Here is a 19,516-nt window from a genome sequence, read left to right as displayed (position 1 = left end):
CAGATGCACAACAAAAACAGCCCTAACAATAAGATAATAAATAGTAATATAATAATATAAATAGTGCTAAAAGAAATACTAAAAATATATAGCAGCAGGTGTGTGTGCAATTGCAATGCAGAGGTAGTTGTTTCCAGTCAGGAATGTTTTCCAGTTCTTGGTTCAGAGAGTGGCAGCACGGTAGCACGGTGGTTAGCACTGTTGCCGCACAGCAAGAAGGTCCTGAGTTCAATTCCACCATCAGGCCGGGGTCTTTCTGTGTGGAGTTTGCATGTTCTCCTCGTGTTTGTGTGGGTTCTCTCCGGGTACTCCGGCTTCCTCCCACCGTCCAAAGACATGCAACTTGTGGGGATAGGTTAATTGGATAATCCAAATTGCCACTAGGTGTGAATGTGAGTGCGAATGGTTGTCTGTCCCTATGTGTTAGCCCTGCGACAGACTGGCGACCTGTCCAGGGTGTACCCTGCCTCTCGCCCTATGACAGCTGGGATAGGCTCCAGTGCCCCCCGCGACCCTGAAAAGGATAAGCGGAAGCGAATGGATGGATGGTTCAGAGAGTGTTTCCTTGTTGGAGAGTGTGCGTGGGAGGGGTAGAATCCAATCTGTCTTCCTATACTTCTGCCAATCTGGTGATTCTGCTGGCTGGGAGCCGGGAGGGAAGAGAGTTCAGCAGTCTCACAGCCTGGTGGATGAAGCTGTTGGTGAGCCTGGTAGTGTGGGAGCGGAGACTTCTGTATCTCTTTCCAGAGGGCAGGAGGCTGAACAGACAGTGCGCGGGGTGGGTTGCATCGTTGACAATTGTGATGGCTTTGCGGGTGAGGCGAGTGGTGTAAATGTCTTGCAGGGAGGGGAGTGGGAGTGCTTTCTTGGCCAGTGATGCTGTGTTGGTGGTCCAAGAGAGGTCCTCACTGATGTGCATACCGACAGACAGATTGTTCGTTTTTTCTGCAGGGTGCGTTTTTTCTGCAGGGTGCGTTATCATTATCTGTGGATGTGTAATATTTTTCTTCTTCTGACTAAAGTTTAACATGCTGAAAATCTAATCAAACATCACTTTAGTCTTTAGTGAAACACCAAAAAAGATAGAAAACGTGTATCAGCAAGGGCATTCAGGACAGTGCAGTGGAGGGAACCAATCTGAGATTAGAGCAAGCCTCTTCCAGAAGAGGGCAGTAGTGAGATTCAAAGACGCTAGCTGGCCGCTAAACCCCCAGAAGAAGAAAGAGACGCAGAGCATGATGGAGCAGACCGGCGAGGCCCATCATAACAAGAACAACTCGTCTGGCAATGAACTTCCAGCCTGCGGCCTCCACAGTAAGCGCCTGAAAGAGCTGGAGAATGCCGCCCTGCAGACCACTTTAATATCACGGATGGAGACCGAATCGGGGGCGGACGGCGGGAGCTGGACAGAGCAGGAGCCCGGGGAAGGCGAGCAGTCGAACGTCTTGTCCTTGAACCACCGGTCCGGCCCTCCGCAGCAGCCTGGCGCGGATACCGAAACCGAGGAAGCGGAGCCGGATAGAAACGTGGCCAAGGAGCGGGTCGAAGAGGAAAGGACGCTGACGGACCATTTGAATAAACGACTCCTTTCGTCGTTTCTGGAAAAGCTTAACGAACGGGACCTGGCGCTTCCCGGTGTGCAGCGCCTGGACTGTGCTGTAGCCGACGAGGACTCTAACAGGGCCGCCGATGAGTGGTGAAGAAACCCAGTAGCTCATGCGACAACATGGAGGCGTTTGAGGGATTCAGGACAAACGTGCACGGAAGCACAACCTCACCGCTTTAAAGACTGAACTCCACAGTCATTCCTGCCAGCTTATCGGAGTGTGACGAAATATGTTTACTTTTGTAAGGCCACCATGGATGAAAGGTTGATTTAAAATGCAATAAATGAAATTACTGTGTTATAAGCACTTTCGTTCTCATTTATTTGTGTGTAGTTGGCAGCCATGATGGATGCAGTCATGCGTGTGTGTGGGTGGTTTTGCTTTTCTGCATTTTTTTTTAGTGACTGTAAATGATCAGCAGGGGTCATCATACACAAAACAATCCTCTTCAGCCTGTTTCTTACATTCGTCTCATTTTTGAGACTAAAGTTTATTCATTTAGTTGTATATTTATTGCACGCAAGATTCCAGAGGGACACATCTCACAATAAATATCACTGTTCGTGTCAATACCACGACCCAATAAATACCCAGCAATAACAGTTCACTTTCTGTCAGGAGACTTTAGGTGTGAATGCAGTCACAGGTGTTGTGGTGTAGAATTTTGTTTTATCTGCTGTGTATTTAGGGTGAAGTGTGAAACTGACAGTACAAAGAGGGTGTTCTGTGTTGTGCTAATGGGGTGTGTTTGTAATGTTGCATGGCAGCAGAAAACAAGTGCAACATAATGAAATAAAGCTGAACTCCAACCTCTGAGGGGACTGAACTGAACAATAGCTTGTTTTACCCCTTTATTTTTCTTGTTTACACACATGGGGTTACTTTTGCTTCGAAGGTTTTCTTTTTATTTCTCAGATGTCTTTTTGTATAATTGTGTAAAATTGATCTTAGCCACTGAGCCATTGATCTTTGTTTATTTAGAGGTACACCTGCAGTCCACAGTTAAGTAGAAAGTCATAACTGGTACATTATTAAAGGGAAAAATCCCCTCATTCTTTAGGAGGAAGTTTTAGGCTCATTCGAGCAGATGTTAAATGATTGCTGAATGAGGAAGCAAGGGTTGAATTACAGTTTAAGCATATCCCGTGTACCTGCCCACATGTCGGTTAATGCTGGTTGAAGTGCAGGTGTGCATTGTTAGGAATATGGAACATACCAGAATGAGAGTTCCCATGAAAGAGCCTTTCATCACCTCTGATAGTCTGCACTTATAGTTTCTTGGCACAGGTGTAACTTAAAATATGAGGCAGACTTAGAACCAAAATATATAGAGAGAAACACTTTGAAAATGAAAACAACACCTAAATTTATTAGTGCCGATAGAGAGAAGATAGCACCGTGATGTGTTCCAGTGGGATCAGTAGTCTTCTAACAGCTATAGACTGTGCAGTGACTTTATTTTCTGCTGTCTCTTTGGTCTCCTTCCCCTTCCCCTGCATCCTGCTTGTTCATTGTCATCAAAGACACACACTGTAGTTCTTCTGACACTTTGTCTCCCTCCTGAAAACAAAACAGAACCACAGTTAGAGAAAAAGTTTAAAAATAAAGCAAGAGACTGACACAAATCTACAATAATACCTTCTTTATGCACTAACTTTGTTACACCTATTCAACTGCTTTTAACTAATGTATAATCAATCAGGTAGCAGCAGCTCAATGCATTTAGGAATGTAAGCACAGTTAAGACGACCTGCTAAAATTCAAAACAAGAATAGGAAAGAAAAATGTTGTAGTGTCAGGTGGTGTATTTCAGAAACTACTGATTTGCTGGGATTTTCCCCACACAACAAGCTCCAAAGTTTACAGACAATGGTCTGAGAAAGAGTTCCCCCAGTTCCCTGGGGGAAAATGCTTTGATGATGTCAGAGGTCAAAGGAGAATGGCTGGCTGCTTTCAGCTGATAGGAAAGTGACAGCAACGCAAATATCAGTTGCTACAACTAAGATTTGCAGAAGAGCATCTTTCAAAGCACAACACAGCAGGAGAAGACCACAATGAATACCTCTATTCCTGTCAGCATAGAACAGGAAACAGCCTGTAAATTTGCCCACCAAGCTTAGGCAATAGAAGATTGCCTAAGCTTGGGGCAGGGATGGGGCAGGGATAGCTCAGTAGGTAAAGTGGTCGCCCCATGATCGGAAGGTCGGCGGTTCGAATCCACTTAACGGCTACCCTGAGGTACCCCTGAGCAAGGTACCGTCCCTACACACTGCTCCCCGGGCGCCTGCTTAGTGGGCTGCCCACTGCTTCACTGAGTGAATGGGTCAAATGCAGAGAAAAACAAGTAATTTCCCCATGGGGATCAATAAAGTATCCATTATTATTATTAAGAACAACATTCTGCAACGTTCAGATTTTAGGATCAGAATTTGGTGTAAACAACATGAAAGAATGGATTCATCCTGCTTTGTACTGACAGTTCAGACTTGGCGTGTAATGGTGTAAGGACAAGAATATTCTTGTCATGTTTTGGGCCACTTATTACCAACAGAGCAACGTCTAATCCCCACAGCCAGCCAGAGTATCGTTGCTGATCACACTGATTTCTTGAATGTGACAGTGAGTTCACTGTACTCCAATGGCCTCTACTGTTATAAACATAGAATAAAGCACCTTTGGGATGTGGTGGAAGGGAAGATTTGCAGCGAATAATCTGCAGCAGCTGTGTGATGCTGTCACATCAATATGGACCAAAATTTCTGAGGAATGTTTCCAACACTTTATTGAATCTGTGTCATAAAGAATTAAGGCTACTGTGATAAAAAACAAAACAAAACAAAAAAACTGACCTAGTACTTCCAAGGTGTAGCTAACAAAATGGCTGATGAGTACACACTTAAAATAAGGGAAAGTGAAAACTTCTTGGACAAGAAATCTTTAACAGACTGATCATAATTTCTGTGTTTACACTAACACCATATTCCATATTCCACTTTGAAGTCACATGTTGAGTTATAAAGCAATAATTACCTTTTAAAACAGATTAATTAATAAATTCATTTTCTTTTGTACATTTTCCCATGGAAATAAGACAAATGTAATACATGTAAACATAACTGACATCTCAGTGGGAAAAAATATCCTTTGAGCCCCCTTCACGTGTTCTAACAGTATTTAGGGCTGCTGTGCACAGTCCATAGTCCTGGTTGTGCACAAGGACTATGGAAAGTACAGTCATTGACTGTGCAGGACAGTCATACAGGACTTACTCTGTTTTTAGGGGAACCCTCCACTTTCTTCTTTTTCAGGTCCCACCATAACAAACCTTCTTTAATGTTCTCCCTCTTTGTTGGGCCTGTGTTGAGAGAAAAAGAATGGCGTAATATGTTTTAAATGCACTGTTTGATTGCTTTGGCATATCTGAAGCGTGTGCACTTTTATTATCTTGAAATCAAATAAAAGCACTGTGAATCAGCAGTTTTACAAACACAATAACAGCTTTTTACCTGTTGCGTAGCTCACAATTACACCGACAAGTACAACTGAACTAGTTGCCATGGCACCGAAGTAGAGGTAGGACATGGAGTAGAAGTTTAACAGGCCCCTAGTTTTGGGAAAAACAGGATAACAACTATTATTATTACTATTATTATTATTATTATCATTATTATTATTATCATAAACTAGCATGTACGTTTAAGCCTCACTGAACTCACTGACCCCTGGTTATTGGGGTGAAGCCGGGTGGAGACAGAGTGCTGGTCTTCGATAGCTATGCTACTCTGGGTGGTGTTTATGGATTCACAGGAACCTGCTAAGCTGGGCAGGACACCCATGGTCTCCTCACTGGGTGGATACAGAGTTGAACCTACAGCTAGCCACATAGAGACAAGGAAGCCAGCTAATATCCCCGTGAATGCCCCCTGAAACACAGATAAAGCAAATGAGCATCCATGGCCAGCTGGTTTCTAAAATGTTTACCTGTAGCACAGTGTCGCTGTGAAAAACAGTAATGGCCCATGTGAGGTAACACACACTCCACGTAAGTGGGACCTCCTTAAATGTAAGGAATTCAGAAAGTAAATATGTGCACTGATAAATTTCCAGGGAAAGTTGTCTGGCTAACAGAACAATATCAAGGTGCTGTGTCAAGAGCGATGAGTGTGAACTGCTTTTTAACTGTTTCACTATTAAACTAGAGCTCACAAAGTTACTGCTTTAAAATGTTTTATGTGACGTGTCCGAACAAAGGAGTGGTGTTAACAGTAACACAGATTCATCATGGATCTGTGACTAACACCCAAGTCTTCCTTAATAGATAAGATAGATGTCTACATTAATACATGGCAAACATTCAAGTTAATAATTGTTATATTTTCAAGAAATACGTTTCAAAATTTCCATCGAGTATTATGCAATTTAGTTTGAGACATTCTCCTGATATTTTTAGATTAAAGAGAATACAATTCAGGCCATTGTTTAAGTCGTTTGGCTTTTACCTGTGAATTTAATCTAAGTACATGTGCTTCTTGGAAGTATTTGTAGATAATTTCTTTACCAGTCACTCACCAGTCTGTTTGCTGCTGGGAAAAATATTCCCAAAATAAACACTCCAAGTAATGGGCCGCTGACCACACCCATGACAGTAAATGATCCCTAAAGAGGGAAGATAAATGGTACGTTCGAAAATCAACCCAAAAAACTTTGTTACAGAGTATAGTATAAATCTTATCTGTAATTAGTTATTCAGGTCAAAAATGTAACTGTCTTGGTGGACTTACACTACCTAACTTTATGTACTACTACTGGGCATCAAATTTAAGAATAATTTCCCTTCTATTGGATGACACAGCAATACTCCCTAACGGCTTACAGATGGAGCGGGAGGATTGCCTTCCTTACTGTGTTGGTGGAATACTACTCTCTCCTATTCTTTTGACAAACTCATATTACAATTCGAATCCAGTGATTTATAATACCGTACAAATTTGGAGACAAATAATTAAGCACTTCAAATTGAAAAAACTATCAATGTGTACATCCATTACAGCTAACCCCTCTTTCCTTCCATCATGTGTAGACGGAGCTTTCAATATATGGCAGGAATTGGGAATTTGTAAATTAAAAGATTTATACCTAAATGATACTTTTATGTCATTCCAACATTTAAAAGATAGATTTGGATTGCCTCACAGTCATTTTTTTAGATATCTTCAACTAAGAGACTATATCCGTACATACCTGCCACAATTTGAAAACATATCGTCCGATCCTTTGGACAGATGTCTTAGTGATGGAAGGGGGTTTGAACAGAGAATTTCATTATTTTATAATTCAATACAGGAGATGAGTATACCTTCAACTACTTCAATCAAAGAGGAGTGGGAAAAAGATTTTGGGACTCTCCTATCAGAAGATTTCTGGCAGGAGGCCTTACACAACATAAATACGCCTTTTATTAATTCCCGTCACTGTTTAATTCAGTACAAAATTATACACAGACTACACTATTCAAGGGAAAAACTTCACAAAATGTATCCAGAGTGTTCCCCCCTCTGTGAAAAATGCAAGATACACTATGGAAATCTGTTACATTGTTTTGCACTATGTCCAAGGCTTCAGGGTTTTTGGTATGATATTTTTACTTATATGTCTAATATTTTTAAAAGTAAGATTGAACCAAATCCGACAGTAATCATCTTTGGGATTTCCAACGAAACACAAAATTTACAACATTCTCAAAAAAGGTTTATGGCATATGCTTTGATTATTGCAAAGAAATTGATCCTGCAGCTTTGGAAAGGCAATGAGACTCCTGTATTAAAAATGTGGCTTACTGAACTTATAAACACTCTTCACCTTGAAAAAATAAGATATAGTATGAATGACAATGTAAAAGATTTTGAATTAATCTGGCACCCTTTACTTATATACCTTGGGAAAATATAAAACTTTGTTTACTTGTTTCTCTTCCCTTTTGCCGACAGCCGGGGTATTGGGACCCCTTATGGGTGACTGCGGGTTTTTTTTTTTTTTTTTTTTTTTTTTTTTTTTTTTTTTTTTTTTTTTTTTTTTTGTTGTTGTTGTTGTTTAATCATTTGCCTTGTTAGTTTAGAGAAAAAAAGGAGCATAAGCTATGTTATGTCAATTTGTAAAAACTACAATCATGATACTTGCTCTCAATAAAAATATTTGAAACAAAAATGTAACTGTCTTATATCTCTTACATATGCACTGCATGCCTGAATTACGGTGCCCATGTGAGAAAAGTGCATCTAACATTTCTGAAGTTTCAAAATACCTCCTGCTGTGTGTGGCATATCTGAAACTGCAACTTTTACACAGTCTTCCAACATTATCTGGGTTTCATGTATGACAACAACAATAGTTGTATAACAACAACTATTGTTTTATCATTTTTGTTAAAAATTGCAAAAATCTTTGGTAAAATGATTGATTATGATATTGTTACCTGAAGAACTCCCCAGTTCACTAGGGAGGAGAGTGCAGCCACCAAGATACAACCACCACCATACAGGAGTGCTTAGAGAAAAGGTTCAAAATGCATTATTGCCGAATATGACTTATTCTAAGAATCTGGGACTAAAACATTACAGCAGTAAGTGGTATAGTCAGCCTACACAATCCTCTGGAAACCAGCATCAGTTTCTTCTGTGTCATGTGAAGCAGATAGGGGTGCAGGATATCCTCAATCGTCACCGCAGCCATGGCATTGATGCTTGTGGAAGCCGTACTGTTAAAAAGAGGCTTGATTAACATTAATCTCATAGCGGCAGCTCATTATTTGATGGTTCTTTCTTGTGCATAAAAATGTGTAATATATATGTATACAGTATGTAAAAGATGTAACATGCATATGATGAATGTTAGATGTTAACAGAGGATATGTAGTTTAGTCTGATATTTCCTCACATTCACTTGAAGACTGAAGAGTTTTCTGTCTTTAAACCTCAAATAGCCTTAAACCATCACACAAGTTACGAAATGTCTCAAGCGAAGTTATTTATGCTGGCTCCTTGTAATGTGAGGGACATACCTGCTTCAGGTAAGGTTTAAAGAAACGTAGATTTGGATACCTCAAAGTCCCGCTGTATGCACAGGCGAGGAAAAGACCTGGGAAGCCCGGGTAATTTTGGAATATGTCCAGCACAAAGTACGGCATAAGCTTCATCAGATGCATAAAGAGTAAAAAAACCAAAAAAAAAAACCCCAACAATAAACAGGTACATACTGGCATGTAACATACGAGCATACCAAAACACACTAGTTATTAGTGGTATTCAGTCTTGGCCACATAAAGGCCCTGCTGAGATAATAGAAATGTCCGTATTTGTTTGTTTGTTTTTTTCCTTGTACAATATGGATATTTACTGTATACCTCAATATGCAACTAAGTAAAATATTCCATTTAGCCATTAGCCTAATTTAACAATAAAATGAGTTTAGCTAAGAACAAATGTCTGCATCTCAAGAAACATCTTAAAACTGACTCATTAAATATTTCGTTGCTCAGTACAAAATGAAAGTAATCTGATTACCAGGTCAGGTTTAGAAATCCTCCCAGACTTCAGTGGATCACACGTGTTGTAAAAAGCAAACATGACGATGCCACAGGTTGCTGCACTGCTCACAATGAGGCACAGACCCACTTGGTTCACAAACAGTGCCCTGAAAATGAAACCAAACATGATGACTGTTTCCACTTCCTACTTACTGGTGTGGGAAAAGTGAAAAACTGTTATTATAAATTTTAATCTAAAACTTGAATTAGATATCCATCTATGCTTGGAAGTAAATTTACATTACAAAGAATTGCTGGTTAATATATGGAGATGTTCATTGTCATAATAACACATTCCTTCTTAAGTGTAATCAGTATATGTACATGCAAATATCATAATTAAAAAACCCAAATCGATGGATATGTAATGTCTGTAGGACAACAATGCTTTATAATATCAAGTGCCTATTAAGAAGAACTAGTGCCTGAACTATCAGACCTGGACAGTCCTCTCACTTTGAGAAAACATGAATGAGGACCACAATAGCAGACACCTGGAAAATAATGATACTGTCCTGAGGGAGTCACTGTGAAACAATCTACCTTGCATCCATAATTAAATGACAAAAGTCTTCTTATTAAAGCTATTTTAAACCATTAGATAAACAAAGATGTCAGAGCTTTCATGAGGATTTTAGAAGACGAGGCTATTCAGTCCAAAGTTGGAGAGTTTTGAAAAATCAGAAACAGGGAAATGGCACAAAAGCAGTCAGAGAATAGCACATTTAAAAAGATGAACGACAGCAGAGTAATGATGCAAACTGTAGAGCCACAACAATGTTTGATGCAACATATTTTGAGACAATGTATACATGGCTACAATAGCATCTATGGTCAGCCCATAGCACCAACAGTAAACTGGCCTCAGACTGGCAACTTTTAGGCTACAGGTCCATTTTGTTAATCTGTGTGTGTGAGACAACCATGTTGGGGACATCCCCTCTGACTGACATCATGCAGAGCCAGTCTGAAGCCTGAGCTCTTGGCTCATGGGGTTAGTTAAACACATGCTGACCTTATTATTTGAAACTCTGACCTCTTCCTTGTCTTGTCGCATGGCTTTTCAGTGGTTGGTTACGTTTCAGCTATTATAACTGAAACATAATCAGATTTCATGGATACTATGCTTGTGTCATAGTCTGTCTGTTTCAGCATGTAGGTGTTCACTCACCACTGGGCCGCTCTCTCTGATCGACAGGAGATGTATCGCTGGACTTGTGCTTGGTTCACTCCGTACATGGACAGCCAAACCAATGCACCCCCAACAGAGAGGCTCCAGAATGTGTAGCGATGCCGTGGGTCAAAGCTAAAACTGTGGAAGATCCAAGTAGCATTTGCAGTGACTTGTTCAGTCTTTTTGTATCAAGATGTAGTCGCACACTAATGTACATTTATAAAGACATTCATAATTAAAAATGTTTTTTACTCATTAAAATTAATGCGTGATCCATTGTTTGCAATCCTCAGTACTTGTGCCGGACCACCAACCAGGACTGTGCCATGGATGTAAATGGCCACAAAGCCCAACAACATGACAATGATCTGGAATACATCAGTCCAGATCACAGCTTTTATTCCACCCTATACAGAGATGAGAGGAGACAGAAACAGAGCATGAGACAAATGTTTGCACCTTAATAACTTTGTGTACGGAGTTAAAACTTAATACAAAACCTGAAACACGATGTCAGCTGAATGTTTGTGTTTTAATCTCTGATTTAAGTTTACTGCTCTGTGTTAGATATACAGTAACAGCATTTTTATTCTCAGAGAAGTCTGAGGTTAAAAGACATCTACCACGAGAAAAAACATCCCCCAAAACCAAAATAATCTGCTAGTTTTATCTAGACAACTTAGTTTACATTTTATTTTTGTTTAGGCATCTTATTTTGAAATACATCCTGCACAAATGAGCCAACAAGGCATTTTTAAATGAACACTGAACTCTGAAACAGGTGGTGGTCTGATGCTGCATGCTTACTTGTTTGATGAGAATATTAAAGCAGTCTTCTTACCAGTGTGGTGTACAAGGTGCAGATGAGCCCAGTAGAAAATAGGGATGCCCATATGTTGAGTCCAGTAGCTACAAAAACAGTGAATGAAACAACAGCTTTATTTGTAAACTACAAGAACCAGTCATTAATAATGTGTGAAAACCATCCACAAATTTATGGTAAAAAAGTAAAAATTATTTCTGGTACTAATTCAATTCAAGTTATTTTATTTATACAGCGCCAAATCACAACAACAGTTGCCTCAAGGCGCTTTATATTGTAAGGTAGACCCTACAATAATACATACAGAGAAAAACCCAACAATCATATGAGCAAGCACTTTGGCAACAGTGGGAAGGAAAAACTCCCTTTTAACAGGAAGAAACCTCCGGCAGAACCAGGCTCAGGGAGGGGCGGGGCCATCTCCCACGACCGGGGAGAGAGAAAGAAGACAGTACTAAAGAACTAAAGTACTAAAAGACGGTACTAAATATCATACATACAGTAATTAAATTTGCCTTCTTGAGTTTTGAGCAAAGATACTTAATTAAAAAGTTTCATAAAAAGTCAGTGCAGCAGGTCTTAGTGTCAGGTTTAATGTCACCCTTTCCTATCACTGTTCAGATATTTCTTATCACTGTTTAAACATTCATTTTTGTAACACATATTTCCCTTAAATTTATTCCACACATCCTCTTCTCAGAAATAAACGGTTTAGCTGAGTCAACACTGATAAGGAGCAAAACGTCTGGTGCTATAAATACACACGTGTTCTCCAGTATGACAAATAAGTGTCAAATAAATGAAAATATCCTATGAAAACAGAGGACCATGTTTAGACCTCACCTACCTTGATTCAGAATTAAAGCTGGCGCGTAGATGACAATCCCTGTGTAAAGCAGCTGTGAGAGAGGAAATTCAAGCAAAGCAGCAAAAAGGTGATAAACACTGGGTTAAAGGATTGAAGCCTCTAGGTTTGCCTGAAGATGAATAAATATGAGAAGAATTTGAAAATAAAAAATGTCTTTGTGAGCTCCAAATTCTTCAATCCAACAGAGAACATTACATTGTCTGTCTTACCGTGGCAACGAGAAACTGAATGCTCCCCAGCAGCTGCATCCCTCTGCCAAATCTCATCCTCAGATACTGTGACAGGCAGATGGTCGGTGTTATAACCTCATCCTTCTTCACCCCCTATATTCACCATGTTTGAAGGACTACAGGCACCTTTCAACACTTGGTCAGATAAATTCTATTACTTCGCTGTTGATAAATACATTGTCATGTTTCGTTAATAAAAATCCTCAAATCAAACTATTTTTATTATATTGTTCTAAAATTAGCAGCCACTCAATCATCAGTGGCAAATAAAATTATTGCTCCTGTTACTTTGATAATTGCACAATGTAATGCATATTTATAAACTTTTGAATTTGTTAATTTTTATTTGTTAATCATTGCAATGAGGTCATATGAAATATAAGAAATATGTGATTTAATTTAAAAAAAAAAAACATACAAAATTTGCAATTCACAATGAAAGTTTGTTATATAGACATGTGACATGCAAGGGATATTTCCATAGCAATTTATCTTAGTGTGAAAGGGTTTCGCAGAATTATGTTACATAGAATCATCTAAATATAATTATGTGCATCATGAATGAATTAAAACAATTCAGAAGACTGAAATATACTCATTTCCTTCATAAAATAAATGAGGCAATGACTATTAGGTCATTAGAACCTGATTGGTGCTGGTGATGCCCAGTCGAAAGAAAACCGGCAGGAACAGGTAAGCTGTCAGCAAGGAGTTGATGCTTTGTCCGAGGCACATGTAGAGGAATTTGAAGCCATAGCGAAAACCTTCAGAAGGAACACCCAGAACCTGGACTGCTGACATGAAGCTGGCACAGAGAGACAAGCCAACAGGAATCGCTGGCAAGCTCCGGCCCCCAGTGAAGAAGTCGTCAGCAGTTGCTTCTCTTGGCCTTTTCTTCAGGGCCTGGAAAAGTCCTATCGCCACAGAAACCAATAACATGGCAGCAAAGACTGCATAGTCAGCCAAAACAAAACCTGGTCCGGATGGCTCACTAGCAGACTGGCCTTCCATTATTGAGTTTGATAATCTCAGCCCTCTAGATTTCTCCACAGTCAGGATGTTTGGTGAATCTGTCAGCGGGAATTACATCCAATTAGTAACCAAACAACTCCTGAAGTTTGAAAAAGTCATTTTAAATTCATATTAATGTATTTTAAATATAAACACTGTGAGAATTCTTAAAGTCAACTAAATGCAACATTTTTGAAAACTGATTTGGGCGGCATGGTGGCAGCGCTGTTACCTCACAGCAAGAAGTTTCCTACGTTCAAATTCATAATCTGGCTGCTGCCTTTCACTGTAGAGCTTTTGTGTTTGTCATGTGTTTCTGTGTGTCTGCTTGGGATTTCTCCAGGTAGTCTGGTTTCCTCCTACAGTCTAACACTTGCAGTTAGTGGGCCGGGCATAATTGGTAATTCTAAATTGGCCACAGGTGTGAATTCTCTATTAGCCCTAACAGAAATGCAAGCTGTGCAGGACCTGGCCCCTGTCGTAGCAGAGTATAGGATGATCAAAGTCAGATAAGTGTTTCATGTGTCACCCTCTTGCATGAACGTGAAATAAAACAGGAAACCACATGCAGTTTGCTGTGCTTAGACTTGTTTTTAACATGTTGTGAAATCATTTTAACCAGTCTTAAGTCTTACACTGTTTACAATGCGACAGCATCCCCCACCACACACACACACACACACACACACACACACACATATATATATATATATATATATAACTAATTACTGTTCATTTTTAGGTATTTTAATTACAGTTACTTACAAAGTGCTTGTGTTACATTGTAAAATAATTAAACCCGCTGAATATCATTATTTAATTTCAATAATTTATCTTCTAAACGTAGAAGTAAACTCTGCTGATTTAACATCGCTGTAGTGCAGGTGCACGTCATTTCACGCCAGTTTGCTGCATAGTCGTATTCTAAAGCGGAAGATGTCGGACTCGGCTGAAGTGTGTGGCTGTTTTTTTAAATGGACATATTCCCGTCTCTTCACTTTTCTGAAACAAGCAGACAAGAATATTACAATAATATGTAAGCTATGTCCTGGGGAGAAAAAACTATCAGCTGAAGCGCCTGACACGAGAGCATAGACGAACACTTCTGAGTGATCCTTGTTCATCATCCATGGATAACACCGCGGCAACTCCTGCTAAGCACGCAAAACCTGACTTTACTTCAGCAGCACAGAAAGCGTCTGAAGGTGAGCTTTTTTTTTTTTCCAAGATGGGGCCACAGGCAGCTTGTTACCTCAGCTCCCAGCTCGTTTTTCTTTTATTTTTATTTTTCTTTGTGTTTTAAGCTTTTTCCCCCGACTCTCTTGGTCATCTTTTATTTGAACTACAACCTGTAGAGTAATTCCATGTCTTCTACTCCCTTTGGGAATTTTCATCACCACATCCAGAGAACCTGTAAGTCACCGCGTTGTTTAAATAAGTAAATAGCGAGTTAAATTTTTGTCTTCTTTTTTTTCTGCTGATCCGAAAATTGATCCGATCTGTGACGAAAAAAACGTGATCCGATCCATGAGACTTTTGATCCGTTGCACCACTAGTTTCTACCAAGAAGGTACAAGAAGACCTGAAGGCCCTGCTGAAAGAAATCTCTGGACACTTCTAGGACAATAGAGGAGCCACAGTGTCTATTGAGCAGTGGTGAGCAACGACTTGAATCTGTTTTTCAACAGATTTGACTCTGGACCACTTACCACCTCCCCAACCCCTGAGGTTCCCTCAGCCCTCCTCCATATGGCCTGCATTTGTATAGCGCTTTTCTAGTCCCTAAGGACCCCAAAGCGCTTTACATATCCAGTCATCCACCCATTCACACACACATTCACGATGGCAAGCTACATTGTAGCCACAGCTGCCCTGGGGCGCACTGACAGAGGACACTGGCGCCACGGGCCCTCTGACCACCACCAGTAGGCAAACATGGGGTTATTATCTTGCCCAAGGATATTTGGCATGCAGCCAGGAGGCAGCCTGGGATCGAACCACCGACCCTCTGATTAGTGGCTGACCTGCTCTGCCACCTGAGCTACATCTTTAGCCTACACATCTTTAGCCTGAACATGAGTCTGGAAAGGTTTCCTGAACTGTGGAAGACTTCTTGTGTGGTTCTGGTGCCAAAGATCGCACACCCCAGGGAGCCCAACCACTTCAAGTCTGTGGCTTTGACTTCTCACCTGATGAAGACCATGGAAAGGCTCATCCTGCACCACCACCGTTCCCTCTCTCACCTAGAGCAGGCATGGAGCACTTTGAGGATCATGTTTTTGTCTTCTCGACACCATCCAGTCTGCACTACTGAGAGGGAAGCTGGAGGGAGCTGGAGTGGGCAAACAGATCACTGCATGTGACTTTCCATGGCTATGTGTCCGAGGTGGTAATCTGCAGCATGGGGGCGCCAGGACATTCTATGACTGTGCCGTTTTCTATGCAGTGGCCTGCTGGGGGAGCAGATGCACAGACAGGGACAGGAGCAGGATTGACAAACTGGTGCAGAGGTCTAGCCTCTGTGCTGGGATGTGCTCTGGAATCCGTGGTGGTAGTGGGCGAGAGGAGGATGTTAGTCAATCAGACATCCATCATGAGCATCCCACATCACCCTCTGTATGAGTCTGTGAGTGCACTGAGCAGCTCCTTTAGAATAGAATAGAATAGAATAGAATAGCCTTTATTGTCATTGTACAGAGTACAACGAAATTGGAGTGCCACTCCCTTGGTGCAAGTTTCAATAATAAATATAAATGTAAAATATAAAAAGTACAAAAAAACAATCGTAAGTACTCAAACAATACTATGTACAATATATACAGGATAGCAGCATTAATATAATGACAGTATGAATAGCAGCATAATATAATGACAGTGACGGTATGGAATAGGTTCAATTGTTTTTGTGCTTATTTACTACGGTGATAGCTCTGGGAAAGAGGCTATCCCTGAATCTGTTTGTCCTGGTTTTATGTGACCTGTACCGTCGGCCTGACGGTAATAGTTCAAACAGTTGGTTGCTGGGGTGAGAGTGGTCCTTGATGATATTGCCAGCTCTGCTGAGGTACCGAGAGTTTGCAGTGACCTCCAGGCTGGGCAGAGAGCAGCCAGTGATCTTCTGGGCTGTGTTGATGACCCTCTGCAGTACTTTCCTATCTGCAGCTGAGCACCCTGCATACCATGTTGTTATGCCGTACGTTAGGATGCTCTCTATGGTAGCTCTGTAAAATGTCACCAGCAGCCTCTCCTCCAGGTTGTTCCTCCTGAGCACTCTCAGAAAGTGGAGACGCTGCTGGGCCTTTTTAACCACCGCCGTGGTATTTGCAGTCCAGGAGAGGTCATCAGAGATCTGCACGCCCAGAAACCTCATGGAGTGTACCCTCTCCACACAGTTCCCGTGAATGTAAAGTGGGGCCAGGTCTGCTCTGCCCTTCCTGAAGTCCAAGATAAGTTCTTTAGTTTTCGTGGTGTTCAGTTGGGGGTTGTCAGAGACTGAAACACCCTAGCTGCAGGAAGGAGCACTTTCGCAGATCATTCATCCCGACAGCAGTTAGACTCTATAACTCCTCAAACATGCTGTCATGAGTCACTTGGACATTGTGGACATCCACAGTTACCACTTCATGCATAATGCACCATATATATGTATGGACGTGTGCATGTATATGTGTACGCATACGTGTATATATATATGTATATTTAGTGAGTATGGTGTATGTGTGTTTGTACATGTGTGTGTACATGTACATGTCTATACTTATAGATATTTATTACTTACATAGTAAGTGTAGTAGTAGAATAGTATAGCCAGCAGAAAAAGCAGAGGTGGGGACACGTCTCCGTTAAATTATCGGTATGCTGTCCAGACCTGGAGCTGCTAGCCGTTAGCTTGCGGCCATATTATCTACCTCGAGAGTTCAGTCATGTGATCTGTGTGTGTGTTTACATTCTTCCAAGGGCCAACGCAGCAGCTGCCTGTGAGGAAATACACACAGTTACAGCAAGACTGCAGACACAACACCCTGAGGCTTTCATTATTATATCTGGAGACTTCAATCATGCCACACTGGATTCTACTCTGGCTGCTTTTCACCAGTTTGTAAATTGTCCCACAAGGAGCAACAGGACAATTGACCTACTGTATGCCAATGTGAGAGATGCATACAGAGCCACCCCCCTCCCCCCACTAGGGAAGTCAGACCACAACCTGGTTTACCTACAGCCACAATACACACCCCTCATCCAAAGGCAGCCTGTCACAACACGCTCCATCAGGAGATGGACCCCAGAAAAGGAGGATGCTCTGAGAGACTGCTATGACACCACAGACTGGGATGTGCTTCTGAGCCCACATGGTGAGGACATAGAGGGGGCGACACACTGTCTGACAGACTACCTTAACTTTTGTGTGGACACGGTCGCCCCTGCTAAGACTGTACGGTGTTATCCTAATAACAAACCGTGGGTAACACAGGAAGTCAAAGCTGTCCTCAACATGAAGAAGAAGGCTTTCAGGAGCAAAGTGAAGGAGGAGATGAAAGCAGCACAGCGGGAGGTGAAACGCTGCCTGAGGGAAGCAAAGGACACCTACAGCAGGAAGGCGGAGCAGAAGTTGGAGAGGAACAATATGAGGGAGGTCTGGAATGGTGTGAAAACCATCACGGGCCACAACACCAAGAACAGCACAGTGGGGGGGACTGTGGAGAAGGCAAACGAACTCAACAACTTCTTCAACAGGTTTGACCAGCCCACAACCCCCCCAGCCTCACCTTTACTACAGAGCCCTCTCCCCACTCTCCTACTTCCCTCGCTTCCCCCCCATCCTGACACTATGACACCCTCCTCCTCCAACCCCTCTCTCAACAGCAGGACATCTCCCCCCCCCCCTCCTTCCAATCATCTCCCAGTGTCACAGTGGATCAGGTCAGAAGACAACTGAGGAAGCTTCGCCCCAGAATGGCAGCAGGCCCAGACAAGGTGTGTCCTAGGATGCTAAAGGCGTGTGCTGCTGAACTTGGGGAGCCGCTACAACGAGTCTTCAATCTCAGTCTGCGACTGGGGAGAGTTACCGCCCTATGGAAGACATCCTGCATCGTCCCGGTCCCCAAAAGGAACCGGCCCAATGAGCTGAATGACTTCCGACCAGTGGCACTGACGTCACATCTTATGAAGACTCTAGAGCGGCTGTACCTCCTACATAGAGCCCACTCACACCTGGACAAGGGAAAAGGCATGGTCAGGATCCTGTTTCTTGACTTTTCCAGTGCCTTTAATACCATCCAGCCCTGTCTGCTCCAGGAAAAACTGAACAGGATGCAGGTGGACCCCTGCCTGGTCGCTTGGACCTCTGACTACCTCACTGACAGACCACAGTACGTCAGGCTGAAGGACATCACGTCTGACACTGTAGTCAGCAGCACAGGAGCACCACAGGGAACTGTGCTTTCCCCTCTTCTCTTCACCCTGTACACCTCTGACTTCTGCTACAACTCTGAATTATGTCATATTCAGAAGTTTGCAGATGACACAGCCATCATGGGGTGTATCTGGGATAATCAGGAAGTCTGGTGAGGAACTTCATCACATGGAGTCACACAAACCAACTGAGCTGTAGTGCCTCTTCACTTCACTGTGCAATACTTTTTGTGCAATACTTTTTGTGCAATACTTTTTGTTAATAGTCAGCGGTGCAATAGACTTCAATACTTGAAATGTGCAATTCCCTTGTATTCTTATTTCTATTTATTCTATTTATCCCTTTCGTATATTTTATTTATATATGTCTCTGTATTTATATATGTGTATATATATATATAATATTCTGCTCACGTTCTGTAACTCCTGTTGGTGCTGTGCTATTGGAAACCCAATTTCCCAGAGGAACCCACCCGAGAGATTAATAAAGTTTTATCTTATCTTAGTTGAAATTTATTACTTGCAAATTTCCACAACCCTCTATCCATAACACGCTCTAGGCATGCGTATACATAGAACCTCCGCTACCGTTGTGTATATTTTATTATCTTATTTGTTTTGTATTTCTTGACTTTATATTCTAGTATTCTTTTGCTATCTATACCTGAGCTGCGGTAACGAGCAATTTTTCCCACCGTGAGATCAATAAAGTCTTGTGTTTCGTATGTTATCGTATCTTATATATATATATGCACACACAGACACACAACTACTGAGAAAACAGCATGATCGTTAACTGCAGGTAG

The 19,516-nt window shown here is 41.6% G+C and overlaps 1 protein-coding gene across 1 annotated transcript; it reads right to left on the bottom strand.

Moving 5' to 3' along the window:
* Window positions 1-2,114: 2,114 nt before the first annotated feature.
* On the bottom strand, window positions 2,115-13,629 carry slc5a5 (solute carrier family 5 member 5). Its single transcript, XM_086263211.1, has 16 exons — window positions 13,528-13,629; window positions 12,930-13,354; window positions 12,264-12,329; window positions 12,034-12,085; window positions 11,205-11,272; window positions 10,616-10,770; window positions 10,361-10,501; window positions 9,167-9,296; window positions 8,705-8,793; window positions 8,249-8,361; window positions 8,080-8,150; window positions 6,177-6,263; window positions 5,328-5,530; window positions 5,114-5,211; window positions 4,877-4,962; window positions 2,115-3,167 (listed from the first exon to the last, which is right to left on the bottom strand). The coding sequence occupies exons 2-16, from the start codon at window positions 13,293-13,295 to the stop codon at window positions 3,063-3,065; spliced, it is 1,830 nt and encodes a 609-aa protein (XP_086119337.1). The 5' UTR covers window positions 13,296-13,354; window positions 13,528-13,629; the 3' UTR covers window positions 2,115-3,062.
* Window positions 13,630-19,516: the final 5,887 nt, after the last annotated feature.

Source organism: Aulonocara sp. 'chitande type north' Nkhata Bay, linkage group LG15 (genome assembly GCF_057382095.1).
Source record: "Aulonocara sp. 'chitande type north' Nkhata Bay isolate Kocher_YH1m ecotype deep benthic linkage group LG15, A_spYH_male_GT1.1, whole genome shotgun sequence".
In the NCBI taxonomy this organism is placed as follows: domain Eukaryota; kingdom Metazoa; phylum Chordata; class Actinopteri; order Cichliformes; family Cichlidae; genus Aulonocara; species Aulonocara sp. 'chitande type north' Nkhata Bay.
Note: the sequence above shows the minus strand (reverse complement) of the source record. Positions and strands in the feature narration are given on the sequence as shown.